The sequence below is a fragment of the Amblyomma maculatum genome, unplaced genomic scaffold (assembly GCF_055883805.1).
Source record: "Amblyomma maculatum isolate TAMU_Amacu unplaced genomic scaffold, ASM5588380v1 scaffold_15, whole genome shotgun sequence".
Lineage (NCBI taxonomy): Eukaryota > Metazoa > Arthropoda > Arachnida > Ixodida > Ixodidae > Amblyomma > Amblyomma maculatum.
Window position 1 is genome coordinate 2,251,299 of NW_028146740.1, and position 20,559 is coordinate 2,271,857.

The window sequence follows — 20,559 nt, forward strand, 5'->3', positions numbered from 1 at the left end:
AAAATTAAGCTCTGAATGGTTTTGTTGTGTTCTCAGCTCCACTGTCAATTATCTTTAATTTGGGGATGAAGCTTTCCAATGAAGCAAGTGAAAAAATACTTGAAAAGGTCAGTAGGGCTATGCCACCAAAAAAGTGTGCACTTTTGAACTGCCCACTTGATTTAACTGGAACTTGCTGGGAAAGTTATTTCTGCCAAATGTTATTATGCTTGAATAAATAAGAAGGGCGTTATCAAACCTATGGGAGAACTATGAATATGCTTCTTGCGAAAGCTGTCGTTCATAAAAAAAAAAATGAATTTTCTAAAATATTTGTGCTATACGACATCATGAATGCCCAGGTTGGGCTTGCTGGTTATCCATCTTGAGGTAACAGCACAAAACTAGGATGGGAGCACAATATTAGAAGATGACACAACGAGCGCTGACTTTCAACAACGTTTATTTTGAAAAAGCGAACAACTTCTGATACCATTTGCCACGCATATCACATACAAGTGACTTGCACATTGTAGCCGCTCGAAGGGACGACGCGTACAACAGCACGGTCAGTGCAAGAATGATGACGTTTATTGCCAGCACAGTCTATAAAGGCACGAACACGCGCGCTGTCTCTACTGTGCATCACTGATACGCATCGGCACTGATAACAGTCACTACACGTGTCCAATACATCCTCCCTTGGGACGAACAAAAATTACACACTTGTAAAAATATAAGCAGCGATCACAACTATGGCACTTGATTGAATTGTTCGTCATAGTGTAACTTCTTTGGGGGCCGGGTGCTACGAGTTGACCTTCTCATAGGGGGTGGCGATGGGATGCTCGGCGGAGAATCACGGCCACTTGCTGGTAGCGTCGATCCCACGCCGTTTTGTGAAGAGACTCCCGAGGATTGTGCACTTGGTTCAGCTCCGCTCGTAGGCTGCTGTGTCCGGGACCGGGAGCCTGTGCAACTTTCCTCGTTGTCATCGCTTTCACTTCTGCTATACCGCTCCTTTGTCGTAATCAGATGCCGGCGGTTTCGCCGCAACATGCGATGATCTTGGGTTTTTACCAGGTATGATCGTGGAGCGCTTTCGGCAATGACCTTCGCCTTGCGTGACCAACCCGCAGCATCCTGAAGCCGCACTGTTGCGCCTCCGGGTAGTACCGCCAAAGGCTTTCCAGCCCTGGCTTGGCGGTGTTTCCTCACTTTGCGACGGGATACCCGGCCGAAGTCAGGAAGGTTAGAACGAAGGTGCCTTCTCTGAAGGAGCTCACCCGGAGAATGGCCATCTTCGAGTGGTGTAGAGCGGTATGCTAGGATACCGAGCCAGAAGTCCTCCCTCGCCTCGATGGTCTTTTTCAGGATACGCTGCACACCATTTTCAGCCAAGCCGTTGGACTGCGGATAACGGGGACTCGAGGTTATGTGATGGAAGTCGTACGTTTTAGCAAACAGGGCAAATTCGCGGCTCGAGAACTGGGGTCCGTTATCCGTACAGACTTCGACTGGTACACCGTACCTGGCGAACATGGCACTAAGGGCTGCAATTGTGGTTTCAGCGGTTGTGTCTTCTAGAATGTCGACCTCAGGAAAATTGGAAAAGGCATCATAAGCAACCACGTACGACTTGCCCGCATACGAAAAGATGTCCACTCCAATTCGACATAGCCGCAGCGAAAAAAACACAATCACAGAAGGAAGACACGTACACAAGGACCAACGCAGCAAGGTCCACTCCAACCCTGTACCAAGCACATTTCGGAACTGGTCGCATCAGAAGTGGTTCCTGCGGCTGTCTGTACGCGTACTTTCTGCACGTTGCGCAGCTTTTTACACAGGTAGCGATGTCTCCATTCATACCAGGCCAAAATACGAGTTTTCGCGCCCTCTCCTTGCACTTTTGCAACCCGAGGTGACCCGCATGAATCCTTTCCAGCATGAGTCGTCGCATACTCTTCGGAATTACAACTTTTGCACCCTTTAGTACAACTCCATTAACGACAGATAGTTCTTTCGAAAATGGCTTGAGTTCACCTGTCACCGGCTGCCCGCTCACCAAGCATGCAATCACTGTCTGCAGGTAGGCATCTCGACAAGTTTCCGGCTGCAGTGACCGGTGTGTTTCGGGGGTGACCATGTAGCCCAAGGACTGCACTGCATGAACCTCAACATCATTTGTTGTGCGAACTTGGTCTTCGCCCTGTTCCACCGTTGACCGTGACAACATGTCAGCGAGCAGCAGCTGCTTTCCTGGAATGTACTGCAAGATAAAGTCATATGTTAGCAAACGCAAAAAGAATCGTTGCACTCGCGGTGGCATGTCAACAATTTCTTTCCGTGCTATCGCCACCAGCGGCTTGTGATCAGTCTCGATAAGCACCTTTCTTCCGTACACAAACTCGTGAAACCTTTCGCAGCCAAAACATATTCCAAGCGCTTCTTTTTCGATTTGTGCATAGTTCTTTTCGGCTTGCGTTAAGACACGAGATGCGTACGCTACAGGCCTCCATTCACCGTGGTAGCATTGCAGTAACGCTGCACCAACACCATCCTTCGATGCATCGCAACTAATCTTAGTTTGTCTCTGCGGATCAAAGATTGCAAGTAGGGGGGCGGTGGTCAAGATTTGAGTTAACTTTTTCCACTCCAGCGCATGATTTTCGGTCCATTGGAACTCTGACCGAGATTTTACAAGCTCACGCAAAAGAGTTGTTCGCTCGGACAATTGTGGCACAAATTTGCTGAAATAGTTAACCACACCCAACATTCGCTGGATGTCATTCTTGGACGTTGGTGTTGGCATTTTCACCAAGCTTTTGATTAGCTTTGGGTCAGGCGATATTCCGTTTCGGCTTATGACATCACCAAGGAATTTCACTTCATTCAACCCAAATTTACATTTCTGGGCGTTAAAAGTTAAGCCTGCTTTCTCGGCAGCCTTAAGCACTGCTATCAACCGCTCATCGTGTTCTTGCTTACTGGAACCCCATACTAAAATATCGTCCACATATATCAGTACGCCCGGTAAGCCGTCAAATACTTGACTCATGCTTTGTTGAAATACTTCCGGTGCGGAAGAAATGCCGAAGGACAAACGGAAAAAGCGGTATCTCCCAAACGGTGTAGAAAAAGTGCAGATTTTAGAAGTCCGCTCATCGAGCGGTATCTGATGATAGCCAGAGTTTGCGTCAAGACAGCTGAAGTACTTTGCATTGGTTAAATGGGCTTCCAAATCCTCTCGCCTAGGAAGCGGGAAATGCTGCCGCTTTATGTACTTGTTGATAGCTCTTGGATCCATGCAAACCCGCATCGCGCCATCTTTCTTTTTGGCCAACACTAAAGGGCTGACCCAGTCAGTAGGTTCGTTCACCCTGACAATTATACCAGCACGTACCATTTTTTCAAGTTATTTCTTTAGGGGTTCTTCCAGCGCCACTGGAACTCGTCGAGCTGGTTGCACTACAGGAACCACATCAGATGACCATGCTGTACGCCTGCTTCAAACAACCGAGGCCATGAAAAACGTGCCTGAAATTGTTTAGAAGGGCGTCGTATGAAGTCTTGTCTATGGCACATACTTTACGCTGAACTAGCCCCAGAGCTTCACTTGCTTCTAGTCCGAGTATGGCCTGCCGTTCGCTTTTCACCACAAAAAACTTCACTGTAGCAGACGTGTTCGCTTGGTGTACTTCTAGCGTACATGTTCCAAAACACGTTATAGTGCCACCGTTATACGCCCGCAGGACCGAATTAGTCGGCTTCAGCTCCTCTGCTCCCCGCAGTTTTTTGTAAACAGACATGGGAAGCCTGCGATCCGGTGTCTACCTGACCTCGCAGTTACGAACTTGAGCCTTGACCATCTCGTCTTGCGGTGGTGACCTCTTCTTCCAGTTCCCTTACTTCACTCACCCTTGCAGACGCACAGGCACTTGCAAAATGGTTCGCCTTGTGACACAAGCGACACTTCTTACCGAAGGCTGGGCATTGTTTGGGCCTGTGCCAGCGGTTGCACTTACTACAATGAAAAGATGCTTTAACTTCTTTCCGCTCATTTGCAGGAGCCGGGCGCTTCGAAATCGTGTCGACACATTCGTCCCCTTTGCGCCATATTTCGTTCCGCTGGGCTACCGTTTCTGCTGCTCTGCACATTTCTTCTGCCTTTTGCAAAGTCAGTTGGTTATCTCGAAGCATTTTCTCGCGTAGTCGATGATTAAGCGTACCGAACACTATCTGGTCCCTTATCATTGATTCTTGCAACGTGCCAAAGTTACACTGTGCTGCTTGCTTTTTCAGGTCGCGAATAAACCTTTCAAATGGTTCGCCCTCCGCTTGCTTTCTTGAACGGAATACGTACCTCTCATGCACTTCGTTGCTAACTTCGGCACAATAGGCATCAAATTTTCTCACCACGGTGCTGTAGTCCTTTTCTTCATTCAACTCGAACTGGAAGTTGTTGAAGACGTCCAAAGCGTCGTCGCCCGCAACGCTCAACAGGAGTGCTGCCTTGGCTGCTTCTGTTTTCGGCTGGTCCGTAGGTGCCGTCGCCTGCAGATATAACTCAAACTTCTGCTTAAAACGCTTCCAATTTTCTGCTACATTACCAGTCAGCCGCAAAGGCTCCGGTGTCTTCAGCAGGGCCATGGCGCACCGGACTCGGGAACGATTTCCTTCAGGCCTCAAAGGGCCACTTCTGACACCATGTAGCCGCTCGAAGGGACGACGCGTACAGCAGCACGGTCAGTGCAAGAATGATGACGTTTATTGCCAGCACAGTTTATAAAGGCACGAACACGCGCGCTGTCTCTACTGCGCATCACTGATACGCATCGGCACTGATAACAGTCACTACACGTGTCCGATACACACATCTCAGCACAGTCATAATAGAAATACACGTGCCGCATAAGCATCTCTTGCACACAGCGCGGTTGTCGTGACGCTGGGGCTACGTCGACCCGGCCTTCACTTGGTAGCGTGCAGAGACTCGGGGTTGAAGTAGGATTGAATCTTCGAAGTTGGTGAAATATGTACAAGCAGGTTTACTGGCACTTTGAGAAAACGTATTTACAAGAATATTTACATGAAGAAGAAGGGTACATCAGCAAAATGACAAGCGTTAAGAGTTCATAGCGAGAAGCGACTGGATGAGCCGTTTACCCAGGGCCCAGAGCGACATTTCGTGCTCTGCAGCGTCCTTAAAAACCCCCTATGTCCAGCCCCTCTCTGAAGATGCTGACCAACCAAATCCAGGGCACGCCCCTCAGGTATCGGCATCCAATCGAACACATCACTGCACTGATGGTCTGAAGCACTGACTGGTCCGGCATTCATTCGTTGGGCGTGATCACTTGTTGGCGGGAAAAGCTTGGGAACGGCGAGGAGAGGAGGTACATTTCTATTCTTCAGCAAAGAAACCACAGGCTGGTTCTGGGGGTTTTACTTCTCAGAAACCCGAGTGCACGTGGCGCCGCATAGGGCTCCCAACATGGTCCCTTTTCGACAATTGCAAATCTTTCCTGCATTCCCGGGAAATCACTTAATGGCCGTAGGAGTCATGCTCTTCTCTTGTCCTGCACGTCAGCGGACATGTCACTCTGTCGTCTCCTTTGGATAGGAGGCATTCATCACTGGAGGATAGCACTTCTCGACTGGAAGGGTGAACAAAAGAAAGCACTTCCTGCTATTTCCCGCAGGGGGACGTTTCTTTGTGTTTTTCCAGACGTTCTCTTGACAGGGCCAATTTGGCATTTGCAGGTTGTCCACAAAGCAAAACATGCTTACAAAACAGGATTCCTGGAAACAGGCTCACTTAGAGCCAATGGACCATCACCACATATTCACAAAACTTTTCCATGCCCACAGGCGAACAATAGAGCGCGCAAATGCGGATGCTTGGTCGTAACAGCCTCCTCCCCCGCCAGAAGAGACTCGGAGGGCAGCAGCCGCAGCTGCTGCATGAAGAGACGACTTAATGGCCTGCACGTGAACGCTTGAAGCTCGCTGTTGCTTGTCGCGTTGTCTTGATTGTTGTAGGCCAAATTGCTTGAGCTATCTGAAACTCAACCACATGTCGAAGCAAACACTCGGCTCCCGTCTGAAGAGACCAGGTCAAAAGAAAACTGCCATTGTTGTTCGAGAAAAGCCCACTCTCAAGACGTTCAGGACCCACGTATGCCTCGAAAACCAAACGTGCTGCTTTACATAGTCATCTATATTCAAGCGCACGAAAAAAAAAAAAAACCTGATTATCAATTTGGATACATGGTGAGGAACATCTCGGACCGCTTAGAAAGAGCGGCTAAGCGCGTCCGCATTCCCATTTAACTTCCCCTTTTTGTATCTTATTTCAAAATTGTACTGCTGTAAAATCAAGCTCCACCTAAGAAGGCGACTGTTCTTCGATGTCGCAGTTTGCAGCCAAGCCAGGGGACAATGGTCCGTCTCTACGGTGAATTTGGCCCCTCCAAGATAGCACTGCAATTTTTGAATGGCCCATACAATGCAAGCGCATTCCTTCTCTGACGCGCAATAAGCCCTCTCTCTAGAACTCAGTTTTCTGCTCAAGTAGAGCACGGGGTGCTCATTACCGTCGTCATCTCTCTGGCAGAGAACAGCACCTAACCCTCGATCACTGGCATCACACTGGACCGTGAATTCTCGGCCATAGTCTGGAGCTCGCAATACCGGACGGCTAATCAGCACAGCCTTCAGGTTTACGAAGGAGGCTTCCTTTTGTTCGTCCCAGACTACATTTGTCGGTTCTGTCTTGCGGAGAGCGTCGGTCAGAGGGCTAGCCAAAGCTGAATAGTTAGGGATGTAGTGATTGTAGTACCCAGTCAGACCCAGGAATGCTCGAATTTCCGTCTTCGTGCTCGGCCGCGGGTAGTCTGCTACCGCAGAAATCTTAATCTCGCTGGGTTTCCTGAAACCTTGACCTACATTGTGACCCAAGTAGTCCACGGTCGCCCTTGCCAGGCAACATTTCTCGGCCTTTACGGTTAGTCCAGCTTGACGCAAAAGGCTCAGTACAGCTCTTAGATGTACCATATGGTCCGCCCATGAGTCGGAAAAAACCGCAATGTCGTCTAAATAAGGCACCGCGAATGTTTCACACCCCTTTAAAACCCTATCCATGAGTCGGGAAAAACAAAATGGAGCATTTTTGAGCCCGAAACTCATCATTGTTGGCTGGTAGCTGCCCGTCGGAGTGACGAAAGCCGCGTATCTGCTGGCGCGTTCAGTGAGCGGTACTTGCCAGTATCCTCGAGTAAGGTCCAGCGTAGTCACATATGCCGCTCTACTGACCTGTTCTACTCTCTCCTCAATATTCGGAATAGGATACACTTGATCCCTGGTGAGAGAATTTAGCTTTCGGTAGTCTACCACAGGCCTAGGGTCTTTACCTGGAGCTTCTACTAAGATCATAGGCGAAGCATAATCGCTTTCCGAGGGTTTTATTACTCCCAATTCCAGCATGCGAGTTACTTCCCTATCCAGAATTTCTCTTTGCCTTGGAGAAAATCGGTAGCACCTTGATCGCACTGGCACGTCTGAAGTCAGCTCAATATCGTGCTCAGTCAAATCAGTTCTGCCTGGCCTGTCCACGAAGCAGGCCTCAAACTCTGTTATTATCTCGCCCAGATCGGACAGCTGGGATTTCTTTAGTTCTCCTCTCTGCTCCGTCTTTTTGAGAAGCTCCTGAGCGTTGCTTCCTTTTCCGCTGAGGCAAATCAAGTTGTCCCCCATCTCCTCGGGAAGGTTTAACGTTAGATTTACCACGGCTTCCCTCTGCACATAAGGCTTCATAAGATTGCAATGATAAATGCGCACTTCTTTACGCCTACCGGGAATTTTCACTGCGTAGTTAGTGTTAGAAAGCTTTGCAACGACTTCAGCCGGTCCTTCCCACTGTACTTCGAGCTTATTCTGCCTTGAACTTCTCAGCAACATCACCTGGTCCCCGATACAAAACGTCCTTTGACGGGCTGACTTATCATAGTACACCTTGGAACGAGCCTGGGCTGACTTCATGCTGGCCTCAACGAGTTCCTTAGTGTTATGTAAGCGATTCAAGAGGTTCAGAATGAATTCTACTACTGTTGGGTCTTCTCCGCGCCCCTCCCAGGCTTCGCGCACCATTCGCAAAGGTGAGCGCAGTGACCTTCCGTACACCAACTCGGCTGGGCTAAATCCAGTGGATTCGTGCGGCACTGACCGCAAAGCGAAAAGCGCTGCAGGCAGGCAGGTATCCCATTCGCGCTTGTTTTCATAGCACAGTCCCCTCAGGACTCGTTTGAGAACAGAGTGCCATCTTTCTACGCTGTTGCTCTGCGGATGATGGATCGAGCTATGCACTACCTTAATGCCGCATCGCTCGAGAAATGAGGTGGTGAGGACACTCGTGAAAACGCTACCCTGATCACTTTGGACCTCGGAAGGGAATCCAACTCGTGCAAACACTGACAGCAGCGAATCCACTACACTTTCGGACGTCACCTCGCGCAGCGGAACAGCCTCTGGAAACTTTGTGGCTGGGCATAACATAGTGAGGATATAACGGTACCCTGACTCGGTCACAGGAAGTGGCCCAACTATATCTATTACTAACCGGTGAAACGGCTCGGTAATGATTGGTACTAACACCATCGGAGCTTTCCACTTATCTTGCGCCTTTCCAACCCGCTGGCACGTGTCGCATGACCGTACAAAATTTTCCGTGTCCTTAAAACATCCAGGCCAATAGTATTCTTGCAACAGCCTCTGCTTTGTTTTCTTTATTCCAAGGTGACATGACCACGAGCTGCCATGGGAAAGTCGCAGTAAGTCTCCGCGGTACTTTTGGGGAACGACTAATTGGTCCCGCTCTACTCCGCGCTTATCCTTGAATAAGCGATACAGCACTCCCTTTCTCATCTCGAAAGAAATATTGTTTGCTGTCTTAGTGGCGCGGTGGCGCTCCCTTATCTCCTGTATATTGGGATCATTGGCTTGCTCTATAGCTAAGTCCTCTCGGGTTCCACTTAAAAGTCTCGTGAGATTACTAGACACTGGCGGCAAGAGGTTACTCTCAAGAACGTCCTCATTCCGCGTCTCATCAAGCTCACTTTCAAGTTGACTTATCTGAGATGCCTCGCTCTCAAAGTTTTCTGACCTGCTATCTTCCGCATTTACCATTGTTTTAACTGCCGTTTCCTCCGCTGTGGATTTTTCTGGAATGAGCAGTGTAGCTAGTTCTCGCGCCTTTGAACGTGTTAAGGCTTGCACAACTCTGTCTCCGAAAAGGATGCCCCTCTTTCGCAGCAGCATGTCCGATTTGTTGGAGAACAAATACGGATAGCACTTAGGAAGCTTTCCTGAAACGGCAGCCTCGGTTGTTAATTCGCCGAAAGGGCCCTCGATGACCACGTTCGCGATCGGCAAGCACACACTCTGTTCCTCAACTACCTGTCGGATCCATGCACACTGTCCTGTATAGTCGGAAGGCGATACATACGCCGGATGGACAACATCCATCGTTGCGGCCGAATCGCGCAGTACCTTGCAAGGCTTCCCGTTGACTACTAGGTCATGCAGGTAGGGTTCTAAAAGCTGCATATTTTCATCGCAGTCCCTGACATACGAGAAAGCAATCTTTTCTTTCCGGCAGTTGACGGCAATGTGACCCTGCTCATTACACCTAAAGCATGTGAGCGGCTTCCTAGCCTCAAGCTTATTCTTTGTGTTCTGCACGTTGGTCACTTCCCCACTTTTCTCACTGCCGTCCTTTCTAGGGAATTTGCCTGAAGAAACCTTCATTTCTTCGTTTCCAACTCTAGCAAAGTGCCTTTCCTGACGGTTTTTCACACTGAACTTGGGATTGCGGGGCCTATCCACTGCTGTGTTGCTGAATTGTCGGCGCGAAGCATACTCCTCAATAAGTTCGGCAGCTTCAGTTGCCGACTTAATTTCGCCTCTGTCCTGTAACCAATTTCTTTCTTTTTCTGGGAGGCAGTTATAAAACTGCTCCAAAAGAATTTGCTCGACTACAGCGTCCCTATCACTGTAGGAATCTGTGCTCTTTAGCCACTCGCCCAAATTAACTCTTAAATTGTACAGGAATTCAGGGTAACTCTCGTCCCTGGACTTAGTAGCTTTCCGAAAACGTTGTCTGAACGCCTCGGCGCTAAGCCTATACTTTCTCAGAAGGCAAGCTTTGACCTTCTCGTAGTTGTCCGCGTCCTCCTTGCTTAGCCGCGCGACAACCTCCGCTGCCTCGCAGGGCAGAACCGTCAATAATCTCTGAGACCAAGTGTCTCGCTGGAAGGACAGTTTTTCGCAGGTTCGCTCAAAGTTAGCCAGATACAGACCGATATCCCCTGATATCACATATGGCTGCATGTACTTTGACATCTTGAAATCTGCCTCCTTGTTGAGAAGAGGTACCGCTAGCTGGGGACAATTGCCCGACCTCTTGCTCAACTCTAGTTCTAATTTCCGGAGCTCAATTTCTTGGTCCAGCTTTTTTGCTTCTCTTTCACGCTTCTTTTCCTCTTTTTCCCACTCACGTTCGCGCTCCCTTTCCTCTTTTTCCCTCTCAAGTTCACGCTCACGCCTCTTTTCCTCTTTTTCCCGCTCTTTCTGCTCTTTTTCCCGCTCCTTTTCCTCTTTTTCCCGCTCTTTCTGCTGTCTGAGCTGTTCCTTTTTTTGACCGATGAGGTTCCATGCTTCACTGAGCTCCTCATCATCGGCTCCCAAATCTGTGATTGCCTTTATAATCAAAGGTTTTCGTGCCAAACCACTTGTATCAATTCCCAATTCCTCACACAATTGCAACAGTTCCGGTTTCTGCAGCTTTTGTAGGTCCATGATCGCTCCGAGTGTCGGCTACTTCCAAAACAACAGTGCAAACTACCAAACCTAAAGGCGTTTCCACACTCTCTTTACCAGTTCTAAAATCTAACCCTGTTCTAGAACCTGGTCCACATCAGAAGAAAAGCCAAGCACTCACCCACACATGCGATCGATGTTCCGAGCTGCCCTCTTGTTGGCCGATTGTTGCTCCTGCTTGTTGCTTGAGATGCCACCTCCGATCACAAGGTGTTGTGGCTTGTAGCTTCAGATCCACCTCCAATCACCAGATGTTGTGGCTTGTAGATTCAGATCCCAACGCTGGGCACCAGTCGTTGTGCTTGTAGATTCAGATCCCACCGCTGATCACCAGTTGTCGTGACGCTGGGGCTACGTCGACCCGGCCTTCACTTGGTAGCGTGCAGAGACTCGGGGTTGAAGTAGGATTGAATCTTCGAAGTTGGTGAAATATGTACAAGCAGGTTTACTGGCACTTTGAGAAAACGTATTTACAAGAATATTTACATGAAGAAGAAGGGTACATCAGCAAAATGACAAGCGTTAAGAGTTCATAGCGAGAAGCGACTGGATGAGCCGTTTACCCAGGGCCCAGAGCGACATTTCGTGCTCTGCAGCGTCCTTAAAAACCCCCTATGTCCAGCCCCTCTCTGAAGATGCTGACCAACCAAATCCAGGGCACGCCCCTCAGGTATCGGCATCCAATCGAACACATCACTGCACTGATGGTCTGAAGCACTGACTGGTCCGGCATTCATTCGTTGGGCGTGATCACTTGTTGGCGGGAAAAGCTTGGGAACGGCGAGGAGAGGAGGTACATTTCTATTCTTCAGCAAAGAAACCACAGGCTGGTTCTGGGGGTTTTACTTCTCAGAAACCCGAGTGCACGTGGCGCCGCATAGGGCTCCCAACATGGTCCCTTTTCGACAATTGCAAATCTTTCCTGCATTCCCGGGAAATCACTTAATGGCCGTAGGAGTCATGCTCTTCTCTTGTCCTGCACGTCAGCGGACATGTCACTCTGTCGTCTCCTTTGGATAGGAGGCATTCATCACTGGAGGATAGCACTTCTCGACTGGAAGGGTGAACAAAAGAAAGCACTTCCTGCTATTTCCCGCAGGGGGACGTTTCTTTGTGTTTTTCCAGACGTTCTCTTGACAGGGCCAATTTGGCATTTGCAGGTTGTCCACAAAGCAAAACATGCTTACAAAACAGGATTCCTGGAAACAGGCTCACTTAGAGCCAATGGACCATCACCACATATTCACAAAACTTTTCCATGCCCACAGGCGAACAATAGAGCGCGCAAATGCGGATGCTTGGTCGTAACAGCGGTACACTTCTGTACACTCGCGGACATGATTGCACATTTAACAGCTCAATTTGTTTACACATTGTTCCTGCTGTGTGGCTATCTCAGCAGCCTCAATTATTTCATGAACCAGCTGCTCATTATGTTTTGCTAGCACTTTACATACTGTGATTTGCACGAAGCAAGTTTTTGGTGCACAATCTCTGATCCCCAAATGCCTACTTGCTTGTTCGACATTTTTGTGTTCTTTCAGCCTGTCATTTGTGCCAGTCTTTCCTGCGTATTCCTTCAAGGGTATGGAATTTACGCACTGCACAAGTTAACTCTGGTGGTTTGTCTGCTTTTTCGACCCATCTGCGTTTACACGTCGGCAGAGAGTTCTCAGTTTTTCAGGAGCAGCAAGTACAACATTAACGCCTGCTCTGCGCCCAATCTTTTTTAAGCAATGGGAAATGTTGTGCACATATGGTATGGCCACAATCCTGAGCTTGCTTGCTGTCTTCCTATTCTCGTGGCCTAGTTGGGCACCGACACGCTCGATACTTAGTTTCTCATTCAATCATTCCACAACAGGAAGTACTTTGCTTTGGGCTAGTTGGTTCATGGTTGAAGTGGATTATGAAGACGGCGCGAAAGGGACGAGGACAAGGAAGGAACACCTGTTATTTTGGTGTTCCTTCCTTGTCCTCGTCCCTTTCGCGCCGTCTTCATAATCCACTTCATTCCACAACAGAAACAATCAAATGTGATGGGTACCCCGTAAGGCGGTCAACCTGGCGACGAAAACTGGCCTCCATGGTGCGAATACATGACTTCTTTATAGCATTTGACAAACGAAGGCTTGGAATGGCTCATTTCACAAGCTTGGAATGGGCCGAGTGGAAAGGGAGTGGCGCCTTGTTATCTCATAAGCCCAGCAGACCCTCCCCAAACGGAAATCAAGTCGGAGATCTGGAAATCTCATAGACCTCTCTTTGTGGGTGATTGTGAGCAGCTGAAGAGCATGGTTAAAGTGCGCCACTACTGCCCGAGCTACGTCATGGGTGTTCATGCCATCACAGAGCACAAGGTAGTCATCGATGTACCTAAACACTTTGCGGACATTTGTGCCGGTGAGCGCAATGCATGCTCTCTTTCTGGGTGAGTCACTAAGGATTGGTGCTGTGCAGGCGCTGCTTTTTTGGAGGTACATGCTACCCTCCCAGAGGACATGGGTAGACTTGAAATGAAGCGCAAGAGGCTCCCACCTCTCGACACACCGCAGGCATTTTGGAACAGTGATAGACGTATCTATGCACTTTTCTACCAGGAGACCAAGCATGTTGCAAATCAAAACATAATGAGCAGCTGGTTCGTGAAATAATTGAAGCTGCTCAGATGGCCAGACTGCGGGAAAAATGGCAAACCGCCCCTACTGTTAACACACAAGGAAATTGACCTGTTAAATGTGCAATCATTTCCGCGAGTGCTCAGAAGTGAGTGTACCGCGCTGTGGGTAAGAGATGCTCATGCGGCACGTGTATTTCGATTATGACTGTGCTGAGATGTGCAAGTCACTTGTATGTGATATGTGTGGCGTAAGAATATAAGAAGTTGCCCGTTTTTTCAAAATAAACGTTGATGAAAGTCAGCGCTCGTTGTGTCATCTTCTAATCTTGTGCTCCCATCCTAGTTTTGCACTGTTACCTGGAGATGAATGCCCAGAGGTTTGCTATATTTTAAAGATTTGCTACTGTATAAAGAATTTGCTTTATCAAGTAAATTTTTTATATATTGGTTTTTAGTAAAAACGTATAGACAGCCATAGCGCACAGCTGTGTTCCACACAAAATTATTCTCCAAAAACCCACTCATCATCATCATCAGCCTGACTAAACCTACTGCAAGGCGAAGGCCTCTCCCATATTTCTCCAATTAACCCGGTACTGTGCTAGCTGCATCCACTTGACCCCTGCGAACGTCTTAACCTCATCCGCCCACCTAACTTTCTGCCGCCTCCTGTTACGGTTTCCTTCCCTTGGAAACCAGTTTGTTACCTTAAGCGACCATCAGTTATCTCTTCTTCGGACTACATGTCCTGCCCATACCCATTTCTTCTTAATTTCCACTAGAATGTGCAGTAACTTGAGTTATTTCTCTGAGCCACTCTGCACGCTTCCTATCCCTTAATGTTACCCCTACCATTTTTCGTTCCATAGCCCTCTGAGTTGTCCTACACTTAAGTAGAACTCTCTTGGTTAGCCTCCACGTTTCAGCCCCATAGGTTAGTACAGGTAAGATGCAACTGTTGTATACTTTCTTCTCGAGCGATACCGGTAAGCTGCTAGTCATAATCTGCGAGTGCTTGCCAAATGCGCTCCATCCCAATCTTATTTTTCTTGTTATTTCCTTTTCATGGTCAGGATCTGCGGTTACTACCTGTCCTAAGTAGACATATTCGTCTACTACCCATGCCCATTTCTTCTTAATTTCCACTAGAATGTCGGTAACTTGAGTTATTTTTCTGACCCGATCTGCACGCTTCCTATCTCTTAATGTTACCCCTATCATTTTTCGTTCTATAGCCCTCTGAGTTGTCCTCAACTTAAGTAGAACTCTCTTGGTTAGCCTCCACGTTTCAGTCCCATAGGTGAGTACAGGTAAGATGTAACTGTTGTATACTTTCCTCTTGAGGGATACCGGTTAGCTGCTGGTCATAATCTGCGAGTGCTTGCCAAATGCGCTCCATCCCAATCTTATTCTTCTTGGTATTTCCTTTTCATGGTCTGGATCTGCGGTTACTACCTGTCCTAAGCAGACATATTCGCCTACTACTTCCAGTACTTCCCTACCTAACGTGAACTGCTGTTCCTTCCCGAGGCTGTTGAACATTACCTTAGTCTTCTGCATATTGATTTTCAAGCCTACCGTTCTACTTTTCCTGTCTAAGTCATCAATTATTATTTGCAGTTCATTCCCCGAGTTACGTAGCAAGGCAATGTCATCAGCAAATCGCAGATTACTGAGGTATTCTCCATCTACCCTTATCCCTAACTGCTCCCATTGCAAGTCTCTGAATACTTCCTCTAAGGAAGCTGTGAATAGTACTGGGGAGATCATGTCTCCTTGCCTAACACCTTTCTTTATGGAGTACAGTATGAATATTATCAGGTAATGGTGAAAGGATAGTTTTACTAAGCTGATAGCTTAATCTGGTCTGGATCTGCTGAAGTGCAGATCCAGACCACGAAAGGGAAATAATTAGGAGAATAAGATTGGGGTAGAGCCCATTTAGAAGGTACTCACACTTTATAACTAGCAGCTGACCGGTTTCATCTTGCAGGTACTCACCTGCAGCAGAGTTGAAGCTCGGTCAGTTGGTACATGTTCTTGAAAATAAAAAGTCAAAAGACGAAGAGGAAGACGAGGCACACACATCGACTGGACTGTGCTTTATTAAATACAGATCCCAGGAAAGGTAACAGGGCATGCGCCGCTCATCCTCCAAAGCAAACACACCCAAGTTCTGGAGATAAGCCAGTAGTCTAGCGCCGCTTCGCATCAAGGAGATGGATGCTGTGCTGATACAATTATCCATAATGATGAGATACGATTCAAGAATTTCGCACTCCACCTTGCCTCTACCAACAATACGAACATTGGAAAAGAGCGGGTAGCAGCCACATTCCCGGCAATGGCGAGGCAGGTTTGCTCCGTAAGTAAGGCTCAGAGAGTTGTGGTGCTTCCATTGATACGCCGGCCTGTTTGGCCGTTTTCACAGCGGAATCTTATGTCATGCTTCGTCATACAAACACGCGAGCAAAGGACGACATTGACGCAGCAACTTTTTTATCTTGTGGGATACATTGAAACTTTTTCTTATCGTCTTAATCTTTTGCCACCGCTTACAAAAGCGGTTTTGGAAAGCCGGCACCCACCAAGCGTTCAAACTGATCATCAAAACTTGACTTTATGCTGTGGTGGCAACTCTTGCTGTGCACTCCGAAAACAATTAATAGCTATGCCCATATTGACAACTTTTGAGTGAGCTGACGAGTACGATAACAAGGCCTTTTTACTTCTAGGTAGGAAGCACCAGCATACATGGCCATCGTCATGAAAGGTTACTTGAAGTTGTAAAAATCTAATCGACTGGTTAGTGGAGAGTTCATACGTAAACGAAACAACACTTGAGCAAGCTTTGAACGCTGTCAAGACCTGGTCTACGACCACATACAAAGAGCCATTCGGTGAAAGATTTGAAATAATCAAGAAATCGTCCACATATCTGAAAACTTTGCACACACGTTTGTCAAGGAAAAAAGCATTGAAGTGCGTTGCAAAACTCTGCTAAAACGTTTTAGCAAAGTTTGACTGTTTTTTTTAAAGAACAAGTACTCACCTATGGGGCTGAAACATCGAGGCTAATGAAGAAGGTTCTTCGTAAGTTGAGGACAACGCAGAGGGCTGTGGAACGAAAAATAGTTGGTGTAAAGTTAGGAGATAGGAAGCGTGCAGAGTGGAGCAGAGAAATAACTCGGATTAACGACGTTCTAGTAGAAATCAAGGAGAAGTGGGCATATGCAGGGCATGTAGTTCGAAGAGAGGATAACCGATGGTCTCTAAGTGTAACCAATCGGATTCGAAGGGAAGGCAAGCATAGCAGGGGGCGGCAGAAAGTTTGGTGAGCGGATGAGGTTAAGAAGTTCGCAGGGGTCAAGTGGATGCAGCTAGCACAGAACCGGGTCAATTGGGGAAATATGGGAAAGGCCTTCGCCCTGCAGTGGGTATAGTCAGGCTGATGATGATGATGCTGATAGCTTACTTTTCTGAAAAAGAAACAGGAAAAGAGAAAAATAGACTCACGGATTGAAAATTGCCCCACTTTATTTCTCAAGCTCCAGTGCTCCAGAAAAACACGCTGTATATCTAAGCGGCTCAGCAGCAGTTTCCACGTTTTTCTGGCTACCTGGGGTGCTTTTGCTCACAACCGCACCACACACGATTTCTCTCTGATCTTGCCAAAAGCGTTGTCTAGCCAGTCCTTTTCATTCCCCTGGCTGACGGCCAGTGCTGTCTTTATCCTGAGAGAGGCTGTGGTGCATTGGCTGCTCGCTTTCACGCGTCTGTCTAAGCCGGTTCGGAACACGAACTTGGAAGCCAGCGTTCTTGGAAAGCATGAGTGTGCTTGAAGAAATAAGGAAAGCAAGGTGACTACACTCTGACAAAGCGAGCCCTCCCATGGTGCGAAAACAGACGTCAAACAGGCGTGAATCTCAAATTTAGGTTTGCTAGCCAATCAGGGCTCGCCATTCTCCGTTTTTTTGGGCTTCTTCAATTTCTTTTTGTCTTACTCTACCTTCGATGGAAATGCTTGCTGGAAAATGCTCACTCCGAATGCTCACTCCATGTGCTCGCTTTGAAAGTGGTGCGTGTGAGCTGCTTCCCTGGGCCCAAAAGAATACACAGGTGCTGTCGACATTTCAGTTAACATGCTGGTCATCAGCTGAAGGGTCGAGCTGGTGCAGTGCATAGCCCACATATCTACTGTTGCCATTGCATCTTAGATGTCAATTGAAAAATATTAATAAAGATGTACATTTCTAACAAAAGCGTCGCAGTATGCAGAACAGTTCACAAGCTTTCTGTTCTGCCAAAGAAATGAGGTGCTTAAAGCTCAGTGGCCTTTAATGCGACACAAATACATTAGCTGCATGCAGTTTCACAAGGTTCAGAGAACGAATTTTTATCTTAAGAAGTTGTAAATGCATTCAAAAACAAATTGTCATCCATGGATTGTGTCAATGACACTTATCTGTGTAGGTTTGTAAAGTGAAAAATTGTAAGTCTTAGTTGGGACAGTATTGGAATAGTTGTATGTTGCAGATAGTTTATTTATTTATGTATTTATAGATACTTCAACCCAGTTCTGATTTTAGCAGGGAGGGAAAACAACAAAAATGCAAGCATATAAACAGATTGAAATTTATAACATTTGCAGACACTTTTCAAACATCAGTAAAGAATTCTGGTCTCGCTATTAGGCTTATTCCATTCAGTAATTGTGAAATTGTCCTCGAAAAAAAAAAGAATTTAGAACAGTTATTTCGCACATTCAAATGGGTTATTGTTACTGCACGCCTTTGTCTCATGTTGTAACTGAGGAGATAAGCAAAATAATTGCAAGTAATGACTTTAAAGGGGCCTTTTACATGCTGGATGGAAAATTTTAATCGACTGACACATTTGCGCTGAGTCCCTGGTGGTAACCTACTGCGCTTATTAGTCAAATACAATCCTAGCTACTTCAGGTTATAGTTTCTTACTCTTACTTGTTAATGTGGAAGACTCCCAATAATTACAACATGTCCTAACGGTGGCTGGATGAAGGAATTGCATTCAGTGAGTGCCCCAAGAAAGAAAGATCTGTGCATTGAATTTGCTGCAGCAGTATCTGCATGGTTTGTCCGCAAAAGGTTGTTAATAGTAGATAGGCTGAAATATTTGTGCTCGTATAATGTGTTGTTAGTACCGTACACAAGATGAAGAGGTTATGTGCAGTTCTCATAAAAAACGGGATTGCCTTTCACTTACAAGTGAAACAGTGGTGCTTCGTGTGCAGGGGAGGGAGCAAGCAGCCCCTGCGGACGGTACTGTTGGCCTCCTGCCGGGAGAATGACCTCGGGTGAGTAGTGCCTTTGTTAGCACCTATCAGGAATGAAAGAGCCTCTTAGAGCTTACAACCAAACTGGCGGCATAAGGCGGCTCGCATACAACACTTGGCAAAATGCCAAACGAGCAGCATCCTGTTGCAGCCCCATTTCCTGCAGAACCGAAGCAGATAATGTCCCACGGAGAATACTTGTGGGCTACTTTAGACATTGCATACTTCCTTCTCTGTAGGGAAACAAGAATGGCAGAATAATGACATATGGTGTTCACGTACGACTGGTAAAAACTTTTTGATCGACTCGCTTCTCCGTCAGCCAATCGCCGACTGTGATGTGCAACAAGTGTTTGGGTTATGTGTCGCATGAGAGAAACTACTGTGTCCTTCTAGCTGTTAAACCAGGCAAGCACTGTAAGGAATTAAAGCTACGTATCAGCAGTTTATAGAGAAATGCGCAACAACTTAGACAGGGCACAGGAAGAAACACATACAACAGTTCACGAGCGCAACTACCAACTGTTTAATGGGGTGAAGCAACAACAGCATATATACAGAAAAGCAGAGCACGCGTAAAGGTAGAGCAGGCACACACATCACAAAAACCGAAATTTTACACAAGCGAATCAAGATATGAAACTTCAGCATCATAGATCTGCAACGAAGCATCACTTACGCAGCGATGAGATAGTTTTCTGACATCGAAGGCCTCTAAAACAAGCCGGGCTTTCACATTGGTATTCCTGCCTAGAATCTTTGTCCTCTCAAATCTTGTCCTACACGAGCTAATACAGGAAGAAACGTGCCTTACAAGGTTTGAATTTTTATCATTATTGTCTACATTTTTTGCATGCTCCCGTAGCCGGTCAATAACGCAACGGCCAGTTTGGCCTACATAGGAAGAGCCACAAGAAATGGGAAAGCTGTATACCACTCCTGTGGCGCACTTAACATAGGAGGTGCCATGCCTTTTTTTGCAGCCCCTTTCACAAACGCCAGAAATGCGGCAGCAAAGCTTTGATAGCTTGTTGGGGGCTGAGAACACCAAAGGTACATGGTGTCTACCGGCCACTTTCTTCAGGTTATGAGACACCTGGTGCACATAGGGGACCACTACCGGCTTTGAAGCCGAGTAGTCAGGTCTTTTTTGGGCGCCTTTTTGTTTCTGCAGGAGGGTTTCAGCGACGGCAGATATGACCGGACCAGGAAGCCTACCGCCAAGAGGCGGGAAACCTGATAGTCGAGACTTTCCTGCATGCTATGAGGGCACGACTTGTGAAGCGCCGAATCCAAACAGAGAGACGCAATGGCTCTTTTTACAACCTTGGAGTGTAAGGAGTCGTATCTCAGTAGCTCCTTGTTAGCACGGGGGGAAGACATATGGCGAACGTGGTTGCCACAGAACGTAAGTTTGAGGTCCAAAAAACGCAACTCATGATTATCTGGGAGTTCATGTGTAAAAACCAACCCTCGTCCCAATAGTTTAAAAGTAGTTAAAATCTCAGTTCAGTCGTTCAGTCGTGTCCGGCTCTCCGTGACCCTATGGACCATGTCACGCCACGCTTTACGGTCTCTCACTATCTTCCTAACATCACATAACTTTATCTGCAGTGCGTCAAGAATGCCATCTAACCATCGCGTTCGCTGCCTACCCCTTCTCCGGCGACCCTCAACCTTTCCCAACATCAAATCTTTCTCCAGCGACTCCTCTCTTCTCATCAAATGACCAAAGTAGCTGAGCTTTAACTTTAAAATTTGACCCTCC

At 47.3% G+C, this 20,559-nt stretch overlaps 1 protein-coding gene across 1 annotated transcript in view; it reads left to right on the forward strand.

The window, feature by feature from the left end:
* LOC146171939 (transmembrane protein 117-like) overlaps positions 1 to 20,559 on the forward strand; it is a 438,815-nt gene that overhangs the window by 79,836 nt on the left and 338,420 nt on the right. Inside the window, exon 3 of the mRNA XM_084586209.1 lies at positions 18,750 to 18,812. Coding sequence (XP_084442335.1) covers positions 18,750 to 18,812 — 63 coding nt within the window. The remainder of the gene's footprint in view (positions 1 to 18,749; positions 18,813 to 20,559) is intronic.